The 25,955-nt window shown below is 36.5% G+C and overlaps 1 protein-coding gene and 2 long non-coding RNA genes across 4 annotated transcripts in view; 1 reads left to right on the forward strand and 2 right to left on the reverse strand.

The window, feature by feature from the left end:
* The window catches only part of LOC110372103 (pyruvate carboxylase, mitochondrial), a 36,925-nt gene that overhangs the window by 5,542 nt on the left and 5,428 nt on the right, over positions 1-25,955 (reverse strand). The window contains exons 2-14 of one of the 2 annotated variants that reach the window (XM_049844309.2): positions 12,980-13,253; positions 9,539-9,684; positions 8,956-9,096; positions 7,607-7,722; positions 6,234-6,328; positions 5,383-5,551; positions 5,061-5,167; positions 4,694-4,818; positions 4,364-4,573; positions 3,751-3,841; positions 3,418-3,553; positions 2,980-3,162; positions 1,858-1,908 (exon numbers count right to left, since the gene is read on the reverse strand). In XM_049844309.2, the coding sequence (XP_049700266.1) occupies positions 1,858-1,908; positions 2,980-3,162; positions 3,418-3,553; positions 3,751-3,841; positions 4,364-4,573; positions 4,694-4,818; positions 5,061-5,167; positions 5,383-5,551; positions 6,234-6,328; positions 7,607-7,722; positions 8,956-9,096; positions 9,539-9,684; positions 12,980-13,069 (1,660 nt within the window). In that variant the 5' untranslated portion in view covers positions 13,070-13,253. The remainder of the gene's footprint in view (positions 1-1,857; positions 1,909-2,979; positions 3,163-3,417; positions 3,554-3,750; positions 3,842-4,363; positions 4,574-4,693; positions 4,819-5,060; positions 5,168-5,382; positions 5,552-6,233; positions 6,329-7,606; positions 7,723-8,955; positions 9,097-9,538; positions 9,685-12,979; positions 13,254-25,955) is intronic. The other variant, XM_049844310.2, reaches the window with a different exon arrangement.
* Positions 7,761-25,955, forward strand: part of LOC135117921 (uncharacterized) — a 343,287-nt gene continuing 325,092 nt past the window's right edge. Inside the window, exon 1 of the long non-coding RNA XR_010277242.1 lies at positions 7,761-8,060. This is a non-coding gene — a long non-coding RNA (uncharacterized LOC135117921). The remainder of the gene's footprint in view (positions 8,061-25,955) is intronic.
* LOC135117945 (uncharacterized) lies at positions 21,789-24,054 on the reverse strand. The gene is made up of 2 exons (XR_010277270.1): positions 23,806-24,054; positions 21,789-23,545 (listed from the first exon to the last, which is right to left on the reverse strand). It is a non-coding gene; the product is annotated as an uncharacterized LOC135117945 (long non-coding RNA).

Here is a 25,955-nt window from a genome sequence, read left to right on the forward strand (position 1 = left end):
GCCGGGAATAGGTAAACTTTTCTTAGAAAATTCCTGGTTAATGGTAGGAGTCCCCCCAAATTATACTTTTAGATGTAGCTATGCTACGTTAAATAACACAATACATATTTACTAGCTTTTTAGCTATCAGTCAGTACAATGGAATCGTCTCAAAAAAACTGCGGTGGCACTATAGACATTTTCTTTTATAAAAGAGTCGCATCTACGAAGGTAGGTATTTTTTCCAAATGTCAATTAAACAATAAAAGCAAAATAATATATATACTACATAACAACATTTAGAATATTAATCACAAGGCATGTCCCAATCTGGAACATGTAGGTAGAGCATATGTCGTAGCCATATCGTAGAATTGACCACTTCATGAAAAACTCGAGCATTTCATGAAATGGTCGCGTTTCATGAAATGTTCATGTTAATTTAACCAGATCGTGAAATCGTCATCATTTCTCGATTTTGTCATCCACGTCTGGCCTTATGGTAAAATAGGGTATCCATAAAATATTTAATATAAATCCAAAATATTTTGGGTTGGGAGAAACTCGCGTAGACCCATTGGAGTTTAATTTAATGAAATCTGGTAGTTGTGAAATTTTTCACAGCTCAAAATTGTCAGGAGGCAAAAAAACTTAGGTTTTTTTCAAAACTTCAATTGCAAATATTAAGAGTAAGAACTTGTTCATTGTCCTTTATGTCCAATATACATTATTATTTAAATAAAAAAGGAACTTTAGTAACATTTTAGGAATCTAGGTCTAGATCTAGGTAGGTTCACTGCCTAGTTGGTCTAGCAATCGCAAGCGCAGCTGCTGAGCACGAGGTCTCGGGTTCGCTTTGTGAGTTTTAGAGACTTTCATGAAACAGCCCACAGCCTGGAAGTTGGTGATTGTGCATCGGAGAGCACGTAAATGTCGGTCCTACGCCTGATCTCCTTCCGGTCGTGTTGGATTGCCGTCCCATCCATGCCCATGCCGTGTCGGGTTCTGGGAGTTAGGGAGTGCACCTGTGTCTACGCAAATGCTCGTGCACTATAGGTAATATGTCCTGCGCAGCTGGCTGGTCTCCTTAAAATGACAACAGCCGCCGTGGCCGAAATCGGCCGTGGACGCCATTATAAAGCCTATCTTTTATGTGTCCAACAGTTTTATGAACTTCCTTTAATATTTCAAAATACTTCTCCATTGGAATTATACGGATAGTAGGTTCGTCGACATTTTTTTTTAAATATATTTTCCATAACGTCATATTTTGACAGTCAGTAATAGTCCATGGAATTCTTTCGCGTGGTCACCCTACTGTTCTTGATTTGTTTTATAACCTAATAAATAATAAAACGTTGTTATAATTCTCCAATGTAGAATTATATCAGTTACATAAAAACACGATGATGTTTGCTAGTATGGATTTTTAAATATACCAAGTAAATGATGTTCTTCAAAATTTTTCGCTAAGAGAATTGTCATTGCAGTCAACGGCTGCCATCTTCAAACATAAACAAAGCGCTGGCAGCGCCCCTAGGGGCGCATTTACATAACTATTTTACGATGTGATCAATTAATTTTGACCATTTTATGAAGAAGCCGAGTTTTCAGTTGCACATATCGAGAAACGATTTCTTATCATTGATTTGCCCAAGCCACATCATGATGTGGCCAACAGACAGTGAGACATTTCATGAAACGCGACTATTTCATGAAATGGTCAAATCTTTTCATGAAGTGGTCAAGTCTACGATAAGGCCACCACACATACACTACAACCAATAAAATGATCGGGCGAAGCTTGAAAAAAAAAAACAGTAAAAAAATATGTTCAAAAACGTTTTGATCTAACACTAGAACAAAAAGTAGGCTTACCTGTGTTTTCCCCTGTTGCTTCTTGCAATTTAATAGCCTCAGGGGATAGGTCTGAAAAAATGTTAACTGAAATAATGGCTGTGCGGGAATGTGTGACGTGCAGAATTAAAAAAAAATGGCTGTATGAATACCAATACAGAAACAACATCAATTATAAATATTATTGTGATTCAAAATATTTTGCAACACCTAAGATTCTTCATGTAGGAGTTTTACAGTTATTCCAAAACCTGATATTTCCTCTTCGTCTTAGAATAAAAAAATGTATTTTTAATTGAATTATGAAAAGGCGTGCAAAACTTTTTAAATCAAGGTATTATCTCCTGTGAGTTCACAGACAGGATTAAAAATAAAATTAATTGCAATAAAGATAAAACTTATATATTTTATTGCATAATAAACAAACTGAAGCATGAAATTTTAGTCATATAATAAAGTATATTAAGAACATAAAACATTTCTTAGCCCGTGCTCCAATGGGATGAGTTCTGTCCCAAATACATAGGTTTGCTAAATAAATAGGCAAAGCTTTGGATTATACATCTATACACTGCTCATAATACATAATATGGCAAAATATTTTTCTAAAGCTAAATTTTGAAACCTACCATACCCATTGCGATGTACTGGAAAAAATCGTTGAAAAGTTGTTTAGAACGATTTATAACAATTTGGAATAAAATTTCATCCTCCAATGAATGCCCATTCACTTTGTTAATGGGGGACAAAACCATTACTTTTTGTTAAATTTTAGTTTCCATGTTAATTTATTGCCAGTTTCATTATTAGCATTTTTATACTGAATCGAGTTTTTACTCATGCAAAATCCAAGTTAATATTTCAATCTGCAAACTCCAATTGTATGAAATATCCGTTATCGCTTCATCTTTCTTAGCCCTTGAAGGCATCTAACACCCAATTTTTTATCTCCCTAAATATTGAATAATCCCATTTAGTATTCTTAAAAAACTTTACGTCCTCATAAAAACTTTGATTTTAAACCATCTTTTAATCTCACCTTTAAACTCACTAGCATTTGCCCTTTAGTTCAAGGGTACCTAAAATGGAGCACGTCGGATTTGTTCTCCTACACGATTCACCTATATTTATTGTGCAACTTACCCAGCGGTACGGGTGGAATGTACGGCTTGACGTTAGCGGGCGGTATCTTAGTGGCCAGAGGAGTAGCGGGGCCGTTCACAAGTACTTGTCCGAGGTAATTGAGGATTTTTTGAGCTCTGTTCTGCGATACTTTAAACATGAAGAGTTGGGGATTCTCGTCGATGAAGTACGTGTCCAGGGCGCCTGCGGAAAGTATTAGGTTTTATGGTGGCTCTAGCGTTTGGTCCTTTAAGATAAAAGATTTTGCCTAACTGAATTAAGATTTGTGTGAAGTATTATAATTTAAAAGTGAATTATACATTATGTACAAAAAAATATTTGAAGATTACTTATAGCACAAATTAATTCATATTTGTTTGTGTCATGAATAACACTATAAAACATGGTCGGACAAACAGCGAAGTTTTTCTTTTTGAGTACGGACCCTTAATAGCTTACCATTAAGGAACTTCTGGTTTTCCAGCACGTTGAGCAAGAACGGAATGTTGGTCTTGACGCCGCGGATACGGAACTCACGGAGAGCTCGGTTCATTTTAGCGGCCGATGCTGGCAGGTCGTATGCGTGGGAAATTACCTTTGTGAGGAAAATATATTTTTTAAAGAATATGAAGTTTTCTTACATTTTGAGTCGCTTTCGTTCGGATTATATTTGAATTGTAAGAAGTCGAGCTCACGTCGGGTAACAATTAGATGAGGAACTTATAGGTACTACACAAAATATCAAAACACAATTTTGTTTTTGAATGTCCCGCTGGCATTTGAAGTATTTACCTTAACAAGAAGCGAGTCGTAGTATGGAGAGATGACGGCACCAGCGTATGTTGACGCAGAGTCTAGACGGATGCCCATACCCTCACCAGACCTGAATGTAAAGTGCACTTTATGATTTTCGATAAAAATATAATATAAAAATAAAATAATATTCAATGTCTAAACATTTGTGTTCATCATTTCAAAAGCGAGTTCAATAAATGATTTGTGTGCTGATGACAGCTGCTGTCAGTCACTCAGTGCTACGTGACGTGGAAATTCAAACAGCCATAGCTAAAAATAGGTTTTATTCAAAATCCAAAATCGACAAAAAATTAGGGCGCCCCCACACAAGACTTTAAAACTTTGATTAAGCTTCTGATTAAGCTCGCCTGCTTTCTTACAGCCAGTTTCTTCATCAAAAGTTAAAGCCAAAGTAAAAGTCAAAGTAATGTCTAAAGTTAAAGTAACGGTTAAATTCAATTATTCTATGAATTTTGCTGTCACTTTCGCCTTGAAAAAACGAATTTGACCGTTACTTTTACTTTAGACATTACTTTAACTTTAACTTTTGATGAAGAAACTGGCCGTTAGAAAGTAAAAAATACCTAAATAAATGTAGAAAGTAAGGTACCTGAACACTTCAATTCGTCCGGTGCTAGGCTGGAAATTGTTAGCGGGATCTTCAGTGGTAACTCGGCATTGTATCGCAAATCCTTCTGCTCTGATCTTGTCTTGCGTTAGTCCCAGTTCGGGTAACGTCATACCTTCTGCCACTCGGATTTGCGATTGTACTAAATCTATGCCTGTTACCTCTTCTGTGATTGTGTGTTCGACTTGTAATCTGGGGAGTAATAGGGTATATGTAAGTATTAATTATTGGAATTTTTGTATTATAATCGATTAAAAATAGCGTCTGAGTCACCAATTGCCCTCGGTACCTTTTGCACCTGTATCCGCTTACCTAGCGTTGACTTCGATGAAGTAGAAATTGCCTTTATCATCGAGTAGGAACTCCACGGTACCCGCGTTCTCGTAGCCGACAGACCGAGCCAAGTGCACGGCGCAGTCCGTCATCTTCTTACGGGTCTGCAAATAGTTTGTTAACCGTCAATGTATATGATAGCTTGTTAAAATAAAGACAATAGATTTTGCAAATAATGGCTTGAAAATAACTCGCAGGAATGTCCCAACTTTTTAGGAGACATGTAGACATTCTTAGTTTGAAACTCTGCAAAGTTCGAAACTAAAACGAGACTGACTGACTCCACGTGAAGTAGGACAGAGCAAAGAAATTATAATCAGTTTTATTAAAGCTGGTTGTAATATACCTCGGGGTCCAAACCGGGTGCAGGTGCAATTTCTACAACTTTTTGATGCCTTCTCTGTACGGAGCAATCACGTTCGTAAAGGTGAACTACGTTGCCGGCCTTGTCACCTGCAAAAGGGAAAAGTTATGTAAAAAAAAAATATCTAATTCACAGGTGGATAATACTAGACTTCGCGCTTCTTGCACAAAAAATAATATCGGGCAAGGCCGTATCTCATCTGCTTTCCTCGACAGTTTTTCTGCCCGTTCGGGCGACAAAACACAGGCAAATATAGTAATGGATTGATCTATAACTGCGAATTTCACAAAAACTCATGTCTCACCTAACAGCTGCACTTCAATATGACGCGGTCTCTCAATAAACCTCTCGATGAACATGGAACCGTTGCCGAATGCTCCCAGTGCTTCGGAGGAGGCTCGCTCGAAGGCGGATGTTACCTCACTCATTTCTTTCACTACTCGCATACCTCGTCCACCTCCACCGTATGCAGCCTGGAATGGGAGAATTTTAAAGTAGTACAGTTGTTGACTTAAAGGCAACTCGCAACAACATCCGCACACAGGAACACGAAAGAACACCAAAGTTAACCAGCATGGTACAACACTTTTGTGGGAACAAATCACCATCGTCTGTCTATGGAGTTTCTTGCCGGCTCTTCTCCATGAGACCACAAATGTTTGGAACCGTGCAACTAATGTGACGTTTCATAGGTGCCTACAAAGGCCTATGTGAAATAAAAAGATTTTGATTGATTGAGAAAAAAACTAAACCACTTATTTAACACCAACAAAACTAGAAAATTATTTTTTTAGAGTATCAGTTCCAATAATGTTTGTATGTGACGTCACAATTACCAGGAGGTAAAGCTAAATAAATACCTAATTTCGCTTTCATTAATATAAGCAAAGAGTGCCACGCCCACAAAAAATCAGCACTTTAGATAGCATGACCGAGCTATTTATTATCGGGCAATGTAACAAATGTTGTTTGTTACCGAATTATCAGTTAATCAGGAACGATTAAAATATAAAAACAAGAGACGTAATATATTTTCGGATTCCTTTAAGTAATAATGTTTTAGATGTACCGAAGCGAAGATGGGAACGTCCCGCTCGTAAGCCAAACCGAGCCTATACGCACGAAAAAGATAATATAAAAGCTTTTTTCAAATACCTTGAAGATAACTGGAAGACCATGTTTTTGGCAGAAGGAAAGTGCTTCCTCCTTGGTCGTTACCGGACCGTCAGTACCCGGGACAATTGGTACCCCTAGAAAAGAAAATTACATATGTATTTTTACCTTATCATCTCCTGAGCCTTTTCTCAACTATGTACTTTTACCTAATGAATGTATATGTTACAGCCAAAGTAATAAGTCCGCATATTATACATACATATTATCTAGCTATTATTTATAATGTCTATTCAATTTGGATAAAGTGATAATTGACACAGAATTAATCACAATAACTAGCAATTTTTCATAATATCTCCATAGACTTAGATAATGTAATAAAACAAGTAGGTAAAGATCATTATTTCATGTTAACTAACTAAAGTGCCTGGTAGCTGACCTTAATATAATTCGAAAAAGGCTAGTTAGCACAGTGCAGGGCACCCCATAATAGTAGCGAAAAGTCCCCTCTTTGAAGTGTGGCTCGGGCCACTGTACGGACGGCCCGGTGGGTGCCCTGCCCGGGAAGGGCACGACCGTGTCCTCGTCGAGGCAGTCGGCAGCGGCGACCTCTCGTGCCCGGCCCTGGTTCTAGCCAAGGTCCGGGGCGAGAGGTACTGGGATGCCATCGTCTCCTTCTGTGTGGTCGAGAGGCGACTCCCAGCCACCGTAGACGTGGGCCTGTGCGATGAGTTCGGGTGCCTTATCTGCCTTCCGTCTCCAGGGAGACAAGGACCCGTCTCGGCGGCGCGTCTTTGTGTCACGCGTGGGTTTAAGCCACTAACAGTCTGACCTCACGCTGCACGCTCACGCTCACGCTCTCTGAGTCCCTCACGCTGCTCTCCCACAGTGGGAGGAATCATTTGATGATGATTTATCATAAAAATAGTCGATGATAACTTGAGCCGTTTCTAAGAATTAGTAAGTAGTCAGACGATTATAACATATTTATTACTTTGGCTAACTTTGACCAGCTATTATATTATGAATTAGATCCAGATAAATTGATTAATCTATCAAACTGTCTAGTCAATTTGGGTATTATATACAATGACCAGTCATTATGTATAATATATATTTAATCACTTTGGCTGTAACATATAAATAATATGATATGGGTCGATGAAGGAGGCAGAAATGGAATGATTTGGAGGAGGCCCACGTCCGAAGCCGGACAACCCAAGTGCCGTGATCGCTGGAGCATTTATGGGATAGGATGTCACTATTATTCTTGCAAATCCTTCTGCACGTTTTTTAACCGACTTCCCAAAAAGGAGGAGGTTCTCAATTCATCGGGATCTTTTTTTTTATGAATGTTTATTAATTTTGTTTTAGTTATGTTGATGATGACTGTTTTTTAACTTTGAACTTACTAGCATCGATGGCAGCTTTCCTAGCGGCAACTTTGTCTCCCATCTGCTGCACCACGAATGGGGATGGACCGATAAATCGGAGGCCGGCGTCGAGGATTGCTTGAGCGAAGTCTGCCCTATAATGTTAGACACAAAGGTTTTTTTAGAAATGCACTTCCCAGGTCAGTGAGTAATAATAATAATAAGCCCCGCAGGGCATCTGAGGCGGATGACGGGGAGTAGCGACCCCGCGGGGCTATATATCCGAGTGCTCCAGGGAGAGTATACTGTCCCCCATCTCCGGCTTGCCGGAGTGAAGCATGACGGGGGATAGGTCTCCCGCCTCTTGGCTTGCCTTCACCGGCCGGTCAGAGTGGAGTCGCTAGAGCAATGCTCGGAGGGTAGGTGCCTCGTGGTAAGTGGCGAGTGGGCCGGTGATGCTGGACCCACAGGGAGCGCGTGATCTGCGTTTAAAGTCCCCCGAGGTATCCTCACCCTTCTCAGCCGCTCATGTACCTGTTGCCCTCTTGTTGCTATTCAGTGACTGATTCCCGGGGGCCCAGTAAGTGAGTTGGCGAGTCTCCACCTGCCATTTTTACGTGTGCAAACATTGTTATCGGCAGGTGCCATAGTTCCCGTAGTTTCCCCATTCCTAGTCCACTAGCATCCCATCACAATAGCCCAAGTAGTTTTCATCCATAGTTAGCAATAGTTTAGCACAGAACCGGGGATTGTCCTTGGGTACATTTCTATAGTGTATACAGGGATAATCGTCGGTTTTGTGTCGCCATTTCATTAAAGTTGTCTCAAAAGGGCTTCAGCGTGTTGGCTTCGGCCCCACGTTCGCCTCCCAAAAATCCGGGACTCTATAGTCCCGAGGTCTGGAAGAGACATACATTTATAATAATAATAATAATGTCGGGACACCTTTTCACACACGGTTGGTTAGCCCCATGGTAAGTTATTAATTAACTTGTGTTATGGGTGCTAACACAACTGATAAACTACTTATAGCTACACATATACATATTTATAAATACATATTGTAACACCCAGACCACGGCTAACAAGCATGCTCATCACACAAATGTCGACCGAACCGGGAATCGAACCCGGGACCTCAGATTCGGCAGTCCGGCTTGGTGACCATTGCGCCACAGAGGTCGTCAAAGTGAGTTTTATTTTAACAAATGTATTTTTTGTGGAGCTAACTTTTAAAAATGTTGGATTTATTACGTTTTAACCCTATGCCTCCAATTATTAAGCAAGTCTCTCTCTCAACTCCTGTGTGCATTATTTATTTCTTAGGTTCGCTGCCTTTTGTCAAAACCAATGCGACAGTTATTTAATTAAGATATACCAAATCTTACCTCTCAGACAGAAGACCATAACCGGGATGCACAGCGTCCACATCATTTTCCTTGGCGACTCTGATGATTTCAGGAATACTGAGGTACGCTTCAACTGGAGGTAGACCTTTGCCGACTAAATATGATTCGTCGGCTTTTTGTCTGGAAGAAAAATTACAAGCATCGTTTGTAGATTACTTCAAAGAAAACATGTGCGTTCAGGTCAAATAAAGATGATATCATTTGGTACCTACAATGATATCGATTATCAAAACAATAGTAATCGTAAGACTATCATCTTATAGGATTGGCTATCAATATATGAATTATGATGATGATTAGATTAAAACTGCGTTTTTGTTATACCTAATTGTGAAGGTCATTGTAAGCTACGTATTTACATACAAGAATAATTTATTTCACAGTGCAATCCAGATCCCATGATTAAGAACGCAAATGAGCGCCTGTCATTATTCTTTCGCGGTGAAGTGGTAGGTCAGACCGTGATATGGGCAGATTGAAAGGTGAGAAAGGTCATAACTTGTTTTTATGTAAGTGTGTGCAGAAGAAAATATCTTGCTTTGGCTGAACTAGAGCATTTTACCTGTGCATCTGCAGTTTGTCCTGTTCGCTGTAGATGGCGACGGACCGGATTCCCAGCTCAGTACATGCTCTGAACACTCTGATGGCAATTTCTCCTCTGTTTGCAACCAAGACGCTTCTGATCGGCTTGTATTCTGGCTTCGCTTTCTGCAAAAAGGTTACATTAGGAAGACATTAGTATTAATGAGGTTGTACACTATGGTTATTTTAATGAGCATCATACTTGATACTTATAATACGCCAGGTTATTAAAACTACGTGACGTGAAAAAAAGCTTTTCATGTTTCATATTCATATTATTTCATTTGATTGGAAGTGGATACAACTATAACATAAAATTGCATCCCTCACACCAAGTCATCCACATAGATAGACTGGTTCTGAACTGCCGGAGGTCCCATGCTACATCCTGTTTTTCCGTAACTTTAAAGAAGATTGCAACCAGGAATATGAGACCATGGAAAATTATCAATCTTAAATTGGGCTGATCTTATGAAGTCTAATGCGGTGGTAATAACATAAATTGAGGTTTACTTTAGAAGTACTTTCTAAGGTTTCTGCTTGCCAAAGATCGTTTAATAGCCCATAATCATGGCCACAAACGCGTTTGAACTGATAGTCGATTGTTTATCTTTACGCTAAACGCACAACGATGTTTCTACGAGGACGGATGTTTTGGGGGTCACGGTAGGTACAATTCTGATGTTGATATGAAATCTACGTCGATAGGTATTTTAAACGAACGTTCATAAAATTCGGACTCAGACATATTGGCAGATTAATGTTATATTTGTATACTAGAACGGAAGTGTTTATAATGTCGCTTTCCTCGACTGCTTCCTATGCCAATCGGAAATTAAAACGAAGTAACGCAAACGCTCATCAGGTAACCAGCAAAACGAAAGATTCAATAACGTTATATTTACATACATCTTCGTAAAGGCGTTTTGTTGACTAAAAATATCTTATCAGAATACAAATAAAAAATCTAGTCATTCGGCAATGTTGTAAATATTCGTGGTCGTTGTGAACCTAAACTCGGATAAGGCATAAGTGCAATAAACACATAAAACTTCATGGTTTGCTGCTATTGATAACGATAAAACAAATGAACAGTGTATGATTGTCACGCCAGCCGTGGAATTAGAAGAATTCCTTCATTACCAACAGAGGTAGAAAAAGTCATAAATCAGAAACAATTAAACTAGTAGGTATTTTCAGGACTACGTTGAAGAGGGATCCGAAAGAAAGAAATGACAAGAAAATTAAGTACACAGATTTCTTTATAGGTATTCAAGTTTTGGTTTAGGTGCCAGTTCCTCGTTGAAAGTTATTAATAAGGTACCGTGTTCAAAGCTACTTAAGAAATATTCTGATAGTGGAACAATGGGAATGGGACTCTTAGGCCCCCTTAAGAGGTGAACAACCGATAACAATTAGGTACTCGTAAGAAACGCTAATTGATAAGCATGCATGAAAAAGTAATTAGTATTAACTAGCCGATTAATTAGCTACGGATCTCATACGCAGAGACATGTAAACTCATAAACCTTATCGGCTTCTGCTATTCAATTTGTGAATTCCACTTCAAAAATGTTATTAAATAACATTTTTAAATGAGCCCAAATTAATTGGATTATAATGATAGGTAGGTACACGTTTTCTTCATTTTTTAAAAGGAACGAGCCTGTATCATGTTTTTGTTATTGTCAAGACCACAATGTGTTAAATTATTTTATTTCAACGTCATCTATGTAATGTTGATATGATATCGGAAGGTTTATTTGTACAGCCTTGGTCGCATGGGGACTGTGTCCTAATTAATAATATACTTGTACCGTCCTTTTGTATATAAAATGAAATACGGTCAATGATGGCTACGGTTTCAGTTTTTTGAAAATTCAATCAGCTTTGACTTATAAAATGAATCAGTAAGTAGGTGCTTCTAAAAGTTAGTAGGTAGGTCCTACGGTCGTTCTCGAGATCTAGGCACGTGGCAGTGTGATAAGCAAATGACTGTTATCGCGCTAGGAATTCGGTAAATATGTATTCAGGCATATCGACGATAATAATGTTTATTTACCTATAGGTATGGGAACGTTAAACAATACATATCATTATATTTTAATTGATTCCTTTAAATTCTTCGTAATTGCGTATTTACACACGAGTTGATATGAATGAATTTCTCCTGTAAATGACCTATTGACTATTTTTTCCTCATGCAACTGCTGCGTTAACGCGATTTATTTCTAGCAATAGTGTCAACTCCGTAATAAGTCCTAAGAACTAGGATTCTTTTTTATGGGATACTTTGTAAAATATGGGATGATAACTGGTACCTATAGGTACTAAGTACTAACTTAGCTAGGCAAAATTAATTAAGTGCGTTTAGAGAAAAAATTGCATGAGGACCGAAGTGCCAACTAAGGGTTTACGGCTAGGATAGCCTGAAGCGCCTCTAGCTTTGTTTTTCAGAATAAATGGAGAAATTATCAAACAAATTCTAAATCCTATGCTACGCTATTAGCATGGTAACAGTAAAGCCCTGTAATTTTCTCGATTAGATATAGTGAGTGCCAATAGTGGAGTATTTACTGGTCTCTTATCGATAGATCTCAACAAGACCGACAGTGAAGAGACTGTTTGAATTATTGTAAGAGCTATACTCTAATACTACCATAATTATTGCATCTAGACCCATTTATCGACCATTACAAGCTAGTTGATAGCTTAGAAAGAATGTGACTTGGAAACAAATGGAGATTAAATTGTACAAGTCAATTGTCTTAAAGAAACAATCCTAAAAATATTTTGACCTTTATAAAAAGTTTGTACGTAAAACTTGGTACGTGGTCTACTCTACCATGGATGAATGAAACTAAACGACATTTCAATAACTTATTGGTATTTACATGTCACTTACTAAAAGAGCTTGTAGATGTAAATATTTATTGCGCAACCGTCTTTATGATATTCTAATTATTTACTATTGTCTGCTGTGATTTATGTTGTTTGGACTTTGATAACAGTTGCGCACGAGATATTAAAAAAAATATATGTAAAGTTGGATATAAAATACGGGCGGTGTGTAGTAAAGTAATTATTATAAATATGATACTTAATTATATCGTATATGAATAGAACAAGGACGTTTAAGTGTGATACTAAGCCCTGTTTGGGTGATTCATAGTGCAAGTTGAACCTACAATTTATGTCTAGACTACAGGAGCATGCCCGTTGCCCACCCTAATTAGAACAGAGACAATTTTTTATTATGCCAGAATAGGTCATGGATTTGTGAAAATCTGGTTTCCCACTTCCAGAAATTATATATAGGAATTAAATGATGACTATTTTACTAGTTTCATGGAGAAAAAGGCTGTGTACGCTACTTTGTATCCCCGGAATGGTAACCATAAGACGAGGCTTAAAAACTTACCGAAGATGCATTACGTCCTTTCGCGGAGCTCCATGCTTGAAATTGTGACGCGGACGCTCTTAGAGCGAAACGCGCCTTCAAAATCTGCATTCTTTATTTACACTTATAAACAAAAGTAACTATCAAATAAAATATAAGTACGATCTTAAATTAATTTAATAACACAGCTGTTTTTATTATTTCATTTTTAAAATTTTGTAAAGAATTGTGAATATTTGACTAGATTTTTTTATTTCGTTTCGAGTCGTGCCTTCGGCGTGTTTTGGTTGGTGATCTGAAACAAAAAAATACAAATTTAGTACGTTTATGTGAAACACAGTTATCCATCATATTTGCGCCAGTCATTTTGGAACCGAATTTATCACAGCGGTGATCAGCAGAAAATAATTTTATTTTTTGTATGTCGTATTAGATGATGACGATTATAAAAATAAATCTATCTAAAACGCAGAAATTGGGCAACGCTTGAATAAAATCGGGTGGCGATAGGATATAAATAGAAGCAATTGTAGTTACAGACATATAATATTAATACATGTTATTGGTCTACTATAAATATTGCACTGCATAAACAGCAATGTCAACTTGTTCAACAAGAGTTAATTGGCTTTAAACGTTATAAATTTACACAGATACGCGTGGACGATAGTGCATCTATTTACATACTTATATATAAAAAATATGTAAAGCACCTGCATACACGCTTTGCATATAGACTTTGTTTTTCGGGTCAACATGATTCGTTACTTTTTTGCTTTGCAGAATTAAAAGTTCATTTTTCAATCAATCCTTCGAAAAACAAAAAATTGCTCACCATCAACCAAAATTTTCTTAGAATTTCTTGGATATATTTTTATCTTACAGACTGCAATTCTTGCGACCGTTAACCGTATTTTTATGGTTATTAAGTTTATCTAGGTTATTCAACGGCAAGTTTTACCTAATCACGAATCAGCCAACCTGAATTTTGCAAATCCATAGATACAGGGGTCCGTAGCAATTTTTTTTAGCAAAACAATGATATGTTACCAGCGTTAAATCAGCAAGTAAGTCAAGTTATTCTCTCTATGTCCATCTATTGGCGACACGAATGACCGACACGACCTGAATGACATTGCGATGCGCAAATCACCTTTGGATAACGTTCTGTTAAGTTTATTTTATTCTATTATAAACAAGTTGATCATGTACTAGGTCAGAGATTTCCCCATCACATGATTTTTGTGAGGCCAAAACAATCTACACTTATTATTTTAGAAGATAAGGTAACAACCTATTCACGAAAGCAATTTTTTAAATTGTCTATTCCTTTTGAAAACCAATAGGATTTATGTACTTAGCAACAAAATAAAAATTGTATGTAGTCCATCAAAATAATTATCGTCTTATCTGATATGACTGAAAACAATTGATTTAGTGTTGAGGATTTCTAGTTATCGAAGCTTGGAGAGAATCTGCAAAGGTATTTAGTATTGATTCATGTTATGGAATCCAGCGAGACGATGATGTCAATAAGCGAAAGGTAAATAACAACACTAAAGATGATTTGCATAATCTAAGTCTAATGTCCTTCTTATCAGTCAATGTACTTATATAATCTGAGATAGAGCAAAAAACAATAGTCGTTAATGATAGTTAGGTAGATACGGTATAGTTGGAGAGGAAAAAATATTAGCACTGAAATGCGAATTCATGTTGTTAATTGAAGTAAAATTGCTATAATTTGGACTAACTTGGAATACAAACATGAACGTAACATTTTTCCATACAGGTACAAATTGAAAATATTTTTTTTCTAAGTACCTATTTGCATTCACTTTCAAGTATTTTTAAACTATGCTATTACCTAAGCTACGAAGTTGCATAAAAGCAGTTACTATTAATTAAACGTCTACTAAAACTTTTTAATTAGTGTAGTGCTAAAATTATCACCGCGTGTTTCTACAATGTAAAAGTCACAAAGTTCAATAGGCTATCTATAGCTACCTATTACATAGCAACTTGAAGTATTATGCAGTTGCGATCTCCGACCTCATAGCGTGACTATAGCAATGGCGCTATGCTGACGTAGCTAGAAGTAGTACTTAGGATAATCAGAACCATGAACGTGATTGCAAGCTGCATGCGATGTTTGAATTAGGAGTGCCGCAGGGAACAATACTCGGTACATTGCGAAAATAATCTTGTTTGGAAATGTGGTTACGATAATTGAGCACCTTATTTTTCCGATGTAACATAATGCATTCTTTGCACCAAAAACCGGGGAAGAGCATATTCCAGATTGGCGATTCCAGAGTCCAGATTGCAATACAAAGTTTTCTTTGATTTTAATTAGACAATATTTGACTGCTTTTGAACCAGTCTCGTGCTAAAGTCCAAACCAAGACGACATTGATCTCGATTACCGGTTTATAATTTTGTAACAGCATGACAAAAAAAATATACAAACAAACTCGAATTTGTATTAGTAAACAAGTGGTACACTCGTGACTGCAAGCTCGACCAGATGTTGGCATTGGCCTCAGGACATAAGTCATAGAAGGACATAAGTGTATTGCGCGTTTAATTCAAGTGTAGCTACTCAGAACAGAACTCGGTCAGTGTTCAGTTGTTACACATAGGTACACAGATATACTTATGGAATATGTAAATGTTGTGTTGCTGTGGAGTTCCTTCTATAACTTTATTATTCCTTCGCTTTATGAAGAGGGCGGATGAAGGCAGGCAGGGATAATATCATAAGTGCTAGTGAAAGTGGCTAGAAGCAAAATCGTTCTGAAAAAAATGGACTTGAACTTGAATTAACAATGAGAGCGTATCAAATTGTTTTAACAGCAATTAAATATTTGTAAGACAAGAGTCAACTTTTCGTAATACCTACTTATAGCAAAAACTGTAAAAAAGGATTTAAGATATAAGGTGAAAACCTCTTAATAAGAGCTCAATAAACATCAAATTATACTACAGATAGCTGTTTTAGCTGGCATCAGGTACCAACATACAGAGACAGCGATTTTTTAAGTCAGAGGTGGGTTTGAGAAAACTTTGATACCTGGGTTCGCTAGGTGAGCTCACTCTATAAAAAGATCAATTAGAACAACCTAATGTTTTACATTACAATGGCTACACGCTACTTATTTTAGTCACGTTTACACAGTTTGTAGACATGCTTAAATGATTTTGTATGTGCGCATGATTATGTAAATAATACAACGTGAGACATGTGAACAAACTATAAGTTAGTTGATAATAAGTAGTTAAATCATCTTTAAATACGTTGAAATTCTCCTACACGTTCCTTTTTCGGAAAGAACAAGTCAAGATAATTAGAACTCTGAAATCTCTGACTCATAACAATTAAAAACACACAAGAAAATCGAGTCTAACCGCCTATTACCATCTTTTTGTTTGTTATTTTGAAAAGAACGAACAAAAAGATTTCAACCAATTTGGCAGCAGACACGCCATGTTGAACAAAACACAAAAAGGCAAAATAAAAGAAGGATTCTGCACGTGCCTTTCCTAGGATAATTGCTGTATTGCTATTATAAGATCCATGAACTAGAAGATCAAATTATGTATCGTATAAATCGGTATCGAGTATGGATTGGATCTACCTAACTTATTGATTTCTGACACTTACGCGAAATAATATAATATAACCGCGATAAAATCCGTAAAAGTAGTTTTATTTAAATGTCTACCTAACTTATTAATTTTTTCAGGCACATTGGGTGATGACAGAAAATATTATTACCTAGTTCCTAAGTATTATTTTTGATTCGCGCAAAGAGCCTCTCAGCTTGACAAGAATATAGTTTTTATATGCACCAGACATGAAATCATCGATGTAAAAGTAATGAAGTACACATTAAAGATACATTTCCATCAATAAGTTTGCCTCACAATCGTTTAGTTCCAAGGATAACGTTGATATTCTACTAATTGATATCAAATAAGTAGTTAAGATTCGTCTGTCTAATATTCTGCTATAATATAATTTCAAAGAAACAACGATTGATAGTTGTTAAATAATCTCCTTACAGATCTTTGTCGTCACAACTATCTACGTATTAATCACCTTATCAATTAACTTTATCATACGGTTATATACTTTAGAGATATGTATCAACTTTACGACTGCTACTTTCAGGTACGTCTGAGTTTAGATTACCTCTTCACATCTTATCACTCGAGTACAATAAACTTTGTGTTGCATATCAAAGTTCAGCCTTTGCATCAAAATCAATGACGGATTCCAAAATGGTACCTAATTCTAAATACATTTTCCTGATGATGAGCGCGTTTATGTTTTAAAGAAACTAGTATTTTGGAAGACAACTTCCAAAAACATGACACCTGACCATGTAGCTACTCCGGCCAAATAAAACCTTTTGGTTACCCTTGTAATTACGATATTAATGCATTTAATTGCCACTGAAGGAATGTCATAAGTAGGTATGTGTTCTATGAATGTGTATATCGCCATATACATAGTGCATTTATGTCATTGTTCAGGCTTCCTACGATTGTTTCAGAGGAGAATCAAATCAATCGACAATCATTGTTACAAGGATTCTTTTGCATGTTTCTAATTCAATGCCATTTTATAGGTCTTCGGACATTTGATTAATGTGTGTTGTTTATGCCTATTTTAGTCTCAGACTTGGAACAGCCTTTATTGCTACAAACTTTGATTCTTGCCAACATAGTTATGAGATTGTATCGAACTGGAAATAATTGTTGGCTAGGTTTCGGAGATCGTTAAAGTTTGCCCAGCTTTGTCCAATAAATTCAAGAACGACGTCTGAAAAACTACGTAAGTTTACATTTCCAAAATTGAATAGCATTTAAGTTCCTATTTCTAAATTGACTCAAAATCAGCACTTTTCGAACATCACTCTGTTGTGGTTTCTTCCTACGCCTAATGAGATCAATATCATTGGATTTCAGTCTAACGAAAATTAGACGCCTGATCTCTGTGCTATGGAGCGTCTCTAGACGTCGAGACATTCTATAAATATGCCACTCTCCTACGTTATAACTCTTAAGTAACTGGGTATACCTACCTATATCCTATAAGCAGTTCCAAACTTGAACCTTACTATAAACATTTCTTTAACAGTGACAAAATTCAGACTTTTAGTAACAGATAAGTCATCTCCAAACATTTGATTATTTTTTGACAGAAAAAGCAAGCGACCAGGATGTAATGCAATATCAACTCATTATTAGGTACTCTTAAGTAGACTCAACAAGACGTCAGAAGAAAAACAAGATATAACGCAATATACCGATAAATATTTGTACACCACACCCGAAGTCAAAGTACACAAATCTAACCGATTTCGGTATCGAGTACACAAGGTTCGGTCAATCAATATAACGTAGCAGAAATTGTAAGTAGGATTAGGTTTACTCTAATACGCCTGCGTACCGCTGTCTAGACGGCCTAAGCCAAAATCTAGGTCGTATACCGTAATAGGCTTAAAAGCATTAGTTGTGCCATTAATTACATTATGACAGTTTTTCAAATTACCGGGTATGTCTGTCTATAATTAAATTAAAGCAATAATCTTCATTAACATAATCTCCCTTCATAGCCTAAACAACGCACATATCTTAAAGTATACAAAAACCGATAAAAAGTTAAATTAAAAAGGCATTTGACGCAATCACTATTTCATCAGTTGACTATGATGCAAAAGTTATCATTTAACTCAGCCTGGATTCTCTCGAGATAAGTAAATACAAAAAAAACCCCCGACCCAAAAAAAGTACGCAATAATTATGACAAAAGGTTAAAAACGCTGAACCCTATAAAAAGCAAAAAATAACTTTTAACACTACGTAAACTAAATTTTGTCGTGTCGGGGGACCGCTCTAATTCATTACTTTAGATATGTAAATTTTTTAAACGAATGTTGTATAGTAAGTTCAACTCAGTCGTGCGCGCGGCCTTATGTGTGGGTAACCCTTGTACATATACAGTGACTTTGTGTGCGTGACAAGAGGTACAGTCGGGTACAATACAGTTATTTAGGGGTTGTATACGGGTGTTTAAAGAAAAACAGTTATTACGTAATTTACCGTCTTACCACAAAAACTTTTAAACGTCAGTTTATGCCTTGTCTAAAAAAATGTCAAATTATGACGTTGACATATGGTTCATTTTGCAGCCAAAATTTTATTAGACAAGTGTAAAACAGGGTTTAAAGTTTTTGTAGTAAGGCCCTTAATGTTTATTTATTTAAAATGATTATGAATCGCTACTTGAAAAATCAAATGATGAATTTTCGGATTCGCTACTCTTCAAGGTGAATTATAAATTCTGACTCCATGTCAAAATGTGTATAGTATTCTTCTTTTTTCTATTATACATGTCGACAAGTATCCCCACATCCCTTCATCAATTTGACTCATGCCCGTTTTCACCAACGAATACCTAAATTTAGGGAGCATTTACGGAACACTTAACCCCTCTGCTCGACAAGATTTTGACATATGACTATACCGTTGATTCGGCGGGATATTTTGAATCGCGACATGGAAGTCAAAAATTTGTACTAACTTTCAACACATGAATTCTAAGTCCGTAATGCCTGATTAGAAGTATTTTACCTATAACTTTAGAGCTCACTTATTTGACAACAACGTGCAAAGGTCAAATGGGGTCAGTTAATTCAGAAAAATATAATAATTACGGTGTTTTTAAGTCTATCGAAAAGTTAGGCATTTCAAATTTGGTGAAAACTTACCAATAAATAATCGCATCACTTTCTCAAACACATCACAAACGTCATATTTATAACATTTTCAATCCATTGCAATACATTTCGTGCACTTATTTATGTTCAATAACTAAAAAATCAGCACATAAAATACACAATAAAAATGAACAATATTTACAAGATCAAAGTCACAGACAAGTAGAGTTTGGAATAGAGTTTTATTTTTTTTTTCAATCATCGGTGTGCATTCGATACCTAAATCGGATATTTATTATAAATAATCGAATACCAATTTTATATATCTTTTTTAATAGCAACTTATTTCAATTTTATTTATTAATTTTAAATTATAGGTTCAATTTGTTTTTGTTGTTAAGAAAAAAGATATTTAAGTTTTATGAAAGATTTTAGCATTAAATTTTTATATGTATTATTTATTTTGGTGTTGCGTCATTCGTAATAATTTTTAACTTTAATTGAATTTTTATTACCTATTACGGAATTTTAATTTATTCTTATATTATTTCTGAACAATTCTAAGATTTTTGTTTCGGCGGAGGGTAAGCCTGCTCATAGAGGTATTTAGCCTACTTCAATCGATCTCAGTGGCGTGCACTTGGAGAGGCCTATGTCCAGCAGTGGACTGCGATAGGCTGATGATGATGATGATGATGAGGGTAAGCCTGGTGTTCTGAAATATAATGCAATTTGTAACTACCAAAGTAATGTACTTATTTGATGATGAGAAACAATAATAATAATTGATTGATTTTAAAGTCACCAAATATTTTAACCGAATCCCAAAAAGGAGGTGGTTCTCAATTTGGATGTTTGTTTTTGGTCGAAAGGGTATATTCCCCATATTTGTTATTAGGTCCAGGATCTGATGATGGAAACCTTGAGAAATCGAGGGCAACTCTCGAAAATTGTAAGCATAGATAAGGTTATAACTTGACACTCAGATGTATGTCTGAGAACACTATGAAACAGTGAAGGTTTGGAGCTGACCTGATGATGGAGACCAGAGAAGGTCGAGGGATCTCGACAACCAAACTTCTCTCGTCTCCATCTCCTTCACTGTTGCAGAGGCCTCGTAAATAATATAAGCACAAACACGAGAAAGTTTAAATATTCAGTTGTCGAGTTCCCTCGAACTTCACTGGTCTCCATCATCAGTTCAGCTCAAAACCTTCAGTGTTGAATAGTGTTACCAGGCAAACACCTGAGTGATAAGATTTCAACCTATGTATTTCTGCAACTTTCGAAAGTCGCCCTCGATTTCTCAAGGTTCCATCATCAGATCCTGACCTGATGATAACGGGACCACCTCGGAAGTATACGCTATCAAACAAAAAAAGAATCATTAAAATCGATAAATAAATGGCTGAGTAATCGCGTAACAAACATACAAAAAAAACGGTCGAATTGAGAACCTCCGCTTTTTGGGAAGTCGGTTAAAAATAAGTCGGCGGCGGCCATCTTTCCATCTTGGACCAGCTTTCGATGAACAGCGAACTATTTGCCCTTTCAAACAATGAAATCGTCATAAAATTTTGCGATAACTACACCTAACTACGGCTCTCTTCAAATAGCTTTGCCGCTCAGTTAAAAAGTTGGAAGTAACGAATCGCCATTAAGTTTGGCAGGTCTACAGGAATAAAACACCCGAAGAAATAAATAAGTCTTCATTTGCCGTCTTCAGAAATCCTAAAAACCGAAGATTTTTTTTATTCCGGCTACAACGTATTTTCTACCACTGATTTTCTAGCATTTTTTTCAAAATAAATTAAGTCATTTTACTTTTCCTAATTTATTTTCAGATTATGGTAAGTACCTATACAAAAGTGCAATTTAGTAATATTATAATATAAAATTATTAAATCGATTCTTTATTTTAACGAATCGGATCATTCGATGCAAAACTTCTATCACCGTCGCCATCTTGTCTATGCGTCTTCAAATTTAAAAAAACAACTAATGTAAACAAACATGGCGAGTTCGATCAGAATTCCCGGTAATTACGATTGGATTTTAAAAAGGTATATTTCTAACGGGATGCTAAATATGAAAGGTTTGAATGCGTAAAAATAATTTAAATTTATTTAGTTATTTTATTTAGTACTCACAAATGTGGTTTGATTGGAAAGAAAATAAATATGAGCGTAAATAATTAGGAAAGTGTATGACTGATTCGCAGACCCCAATTGGGGTCTAAACCGAGCTTACGGTGACATTGATGTTCAGACCCCGATTGGGGTCCGCTACGGATTTGACGGTTAATAAGAATTTCATTTTCACCAAAGCCTAGGTGTCAATTTTAACCTAAAAATTTCACTTAAACTTGGGAGCCCGATTGATGCCTGCTTAAACAACTCCTATCATTATCATTACAGAATACAAACATATTTTGAACCGTTTCTGGCGATGGATAGTGAAATGTACCTTTATATGTTATGTAACACCAAAAATACCATGTTTAAAAAGCAAAAAAAAAAAGAAACGTAAACTTTTAGAAAGTTTAGAAGCTGTGGAGGTTGTGGATATGTAAAATAATAATCATTAGAAGACCACGTACCTATCTTACGTGAAAGAGCAGATGTCTGAGAAAAAAGTACGATGATCATGACTTTTTTATAAGATTATAGGTTATCACTTGCTATGAATGCACTTGCTAGGTCGTGATGTCGCTGAATTATTCAAAAATAGGAAGTCCTGCATGTCCATAAATATACAGACCATAACAGATGCAAATCTGGTAATCACTGATGTAGTTTCGCGGTGGCCGGGACAACTATAGGCCTATTCAGACCTAAGCGGTATTCGCTACCGTCTACGGCAGAGAAAACCCTGTGGGTATGCGGTAATATGACTGTTCAGACCTAAGCGGTATTCGCTACCACCTGCGACAGAGAAAACCCAGTGGGTATGCGTTAATATTACTGTTGATGTTCGGGATGCATGCCGCTGCTGCCGCGCGGTATGTACTTCTACCCACAGCGGCAGTGGATATCGCTCAGGTCGCTCTAGCCGCGGTATAGTTATCGGCACGGATATTGAGCCCTGACCTTCACCTGCGCAGAAGCCATTTATTGGTTTATTGCCTTGTGTACAGTGCGCAAAGCGATCCCCACTCTTCCGCCGAGAGCTCAATATCCGTGCCGGTAACTATACTTGATACTAAATGCCTGAGCGAAACCGGCACGGTATCTACCTCTACCCGCAGCGGCAGCGAATATCGCTCAGGTTTGAATAGGCCTTAAATACCAAAACTGCAGTAGATACCAATGATTCGAAAATGGTGAATATGGAGGAGCCTATCTCCTAGGTGATAGGGATATACCCTCTGGAGGTAAGAAGTAGGCTAACATTGAACATAATAAATTATGTAAATTAAAACAAAGATAGTAAACAAATATTTTAATATTAGTCCTCATATGATGTACCAAACATTATCATCATCCTCCTGCACCAATTCAATTTGAGGTGGGCTGGGCGCAGCATGTTTTTACACGTCTTTCCAATTTCTCGCACCACCTGAAACTAAATAAATATATAATTTTAACCCCATACTTAAATCCATCAACTCATGGAGAACAAAAATACAATGAAGCCGACAGTAAAACAAGGAACACAGTTGTACGGCAATATCTTAATACACTATATTATTATACACAGATATTATTCACATTTACCTGTAAAGGGTTCCTGTCGCATTCAAACTATTTGTGACTGGATCCAAGCTTTGTTTTTGGCTTCGTTCGTGGTCCCATCCGTTTTTTGTTTAATATTGTGTCTCTATGAGACGTCAGCAATTTCACTAGCTTGTCTTTTTCTTCTGCAAGAAAGGATAAACCTTTCTTGCAGAAGAAAACCTCGTTTTCTCTTCTCTGCCAAAGAAACTTATCTATTCGACAATAATAAACCCAAAATTAACCTCACTCTATGTACACATACACATCAGTCAATTTGACAAACGCGCGAATGACATAGGTAAAAATTCACCTATAGAAAACCTCTTTACTGTTTTATTGCATAAAACATAGCGTAATGTAGTTTAAGTTAAATTAAAATAACATCACAAGAAAAAAAACTCACAGGCTTTAGTAATATATACTCGATAGACGTTTATTTCTTAAGAAGTACAGAAAAATCATTTTATCGATAAAATATCGACTTTGCATTATCGTTTGTAGAACTAGTTATCTGTCACTTACTTAAGGGATCCATGTACAAGTGTGGTGAAAATGAATTTAGGTAGGTGTCAAATTGGGAGGGATCCTTACTAAAAGTAGCATTTAGATAGGGAAACGGTAAGAGGTTGTTGGTGAAAACGGGCATTAAACGTTCATTTATGAGTTTCATTATTTCCGTCTTATTTTGGTCGACATTATGCGAAGCAATATATTTTTTTAAAATTCCCCACACATTTTGTTTACATTATTATACTAGATTATACCTCTTTTTACATTCTTAGTCCACACTTTTATTTATTGTCCGCGTAGCCCGAGCTAGAAAATATGTAAGGAGTATTTAAGTCATCTTAGATATTTCACCTCATTTATTTCTTAGATGCTGTCAATGTCAATTTGAAAAGACGTATGAGAAAATAATGAAAAACCATATTTAATAATAATAAAAAGCTTTGAATGTTGTTTCATTTTTTGAAACGCTTTACCTGACTCCTTAAAAATTTCTCCGTGAATAATTAGTATTTTCGTAAACGACTGTACCCATAACAAAAAGCGATAAAGAACACGTCATGCTCGGACGACGTCACTGTCACACGAATGAAAGTTGTATATTTACAAGCCGACGCACACATAGGGCCGCGCGCAAATCTGAGTTGAACTATCTATAATTAGGTAGGTATCATTTGATTTATGTAAGTATTTATGAAGGTAAAAAGCGGTCCCCCGACACGTCAAAATTTAGTTTACGTAGTGTTAAAAGTTATTTTTTGCTTTTTATAGGGTTCAGCGTTTTTAACCTTTTGTCATAATTATTGCGTACTTTTTTTGGGTCGGGGGTTTTTTTAAATTTATTATTTAATTTTATTTCATGCTTTTTAAAGGAGCTCCTTAATTTTTCCTTCTTTCATTTAATTTATTTTATCTTAAGATGGGGTCGCTATATGCGATCTCAGCCAAAGGAAGCTGTTTAAAAATCCTCATGACAAACTGGCTCTGGGAGAATTGCACAGATTGAGAAACAATAAAGATTAACCTTTGGACATTCTAGATTTTCAGCAAAAATATAAATCGGTTTATCCGTTTCATTCCGGCATTCCAGGGTTTCATCCGCCACATCCCATTTCCAGCATCAGGTTCTCGTCAATCAGGAACATGAAGAGGACTCGTCAAGACAAATTCAACGAGCCCAAACTCGATGGGTTTACTAAAAGGCAGTTCAGGGTTACGTCTCCTACCTTCGTGCCCTAACAGCAGACCAGCTCAGTGGTTCCAAAAGACATTAGTGTTTCAAATTTCAGATCCCACATATACTTGCAAGTAAACTGAGCGTGTAACATTCCTATCACATCTAGCAAACGAGCTGATGACCTTGAAGACCTGAACCGATTTCCACCAAACATAGCTAAGAACACTCCCGACTGACATACCTTTTAAACAAAAAAAACCGCATTACAATCGGATCATCCGTTTGGGAGCTACGATGCCACATACACACACACACACACACACACACACACACACACACACACACACACACACACACAGACACGTAAAACTTATAACACCCCGTCGTTTTTGCGTCGGGGGTTAAAAACAAACATACTATTCAGGGACGATAGAGACCAAACCTTTAATAAATTACAAACATAAGTACTTTTATATTAATGTCAAATGAAATTGGTGCATTCACCTGCAATTTATTTAAAACTGCAATTACTTCCCTGGTATACCGCATAACCACTGGGCGTTTTTCACGAAGTGGCCTACATTTCATAATAAATTTTAACATTATAAAAAAAAAAAAAACTTGGATAGGTACAACAGCACGTACTTAGGTGGTTATATTATATTTCACAAACAACATTGCCTTCTCCTAATTAATCGAACTATCAGACCAGAGAATTCCTCTCTCTACCTGAGCCTATATAAAAAAAAAAAAAATGTTGGTTGCTCTTTGATATTTTACTCGAAACGCGCGTACAGTTGTTTGGCAACACATCGAGTGCCAATGCCGGCCATTGAACTCACACTCATACCTGTTTGTTGTCGTTATGC

Source organism: Helicoverpa armigera, chromosome 16, assembly GCF_030705265.1.
Source record: "Helicoverpa armigera isolate CAAS_96S chromosome 16, ASM3070526v1, whole genome shotgun sequence".
In the NCBI taxonomy this organism is placed as follows: domain Eukaryota; kingdom Metazoa; phylum Arthropoda; class Insecta; order Lepidoptera; family Noctuidae; genus Helicoverpa; species Helicoverpa armigera.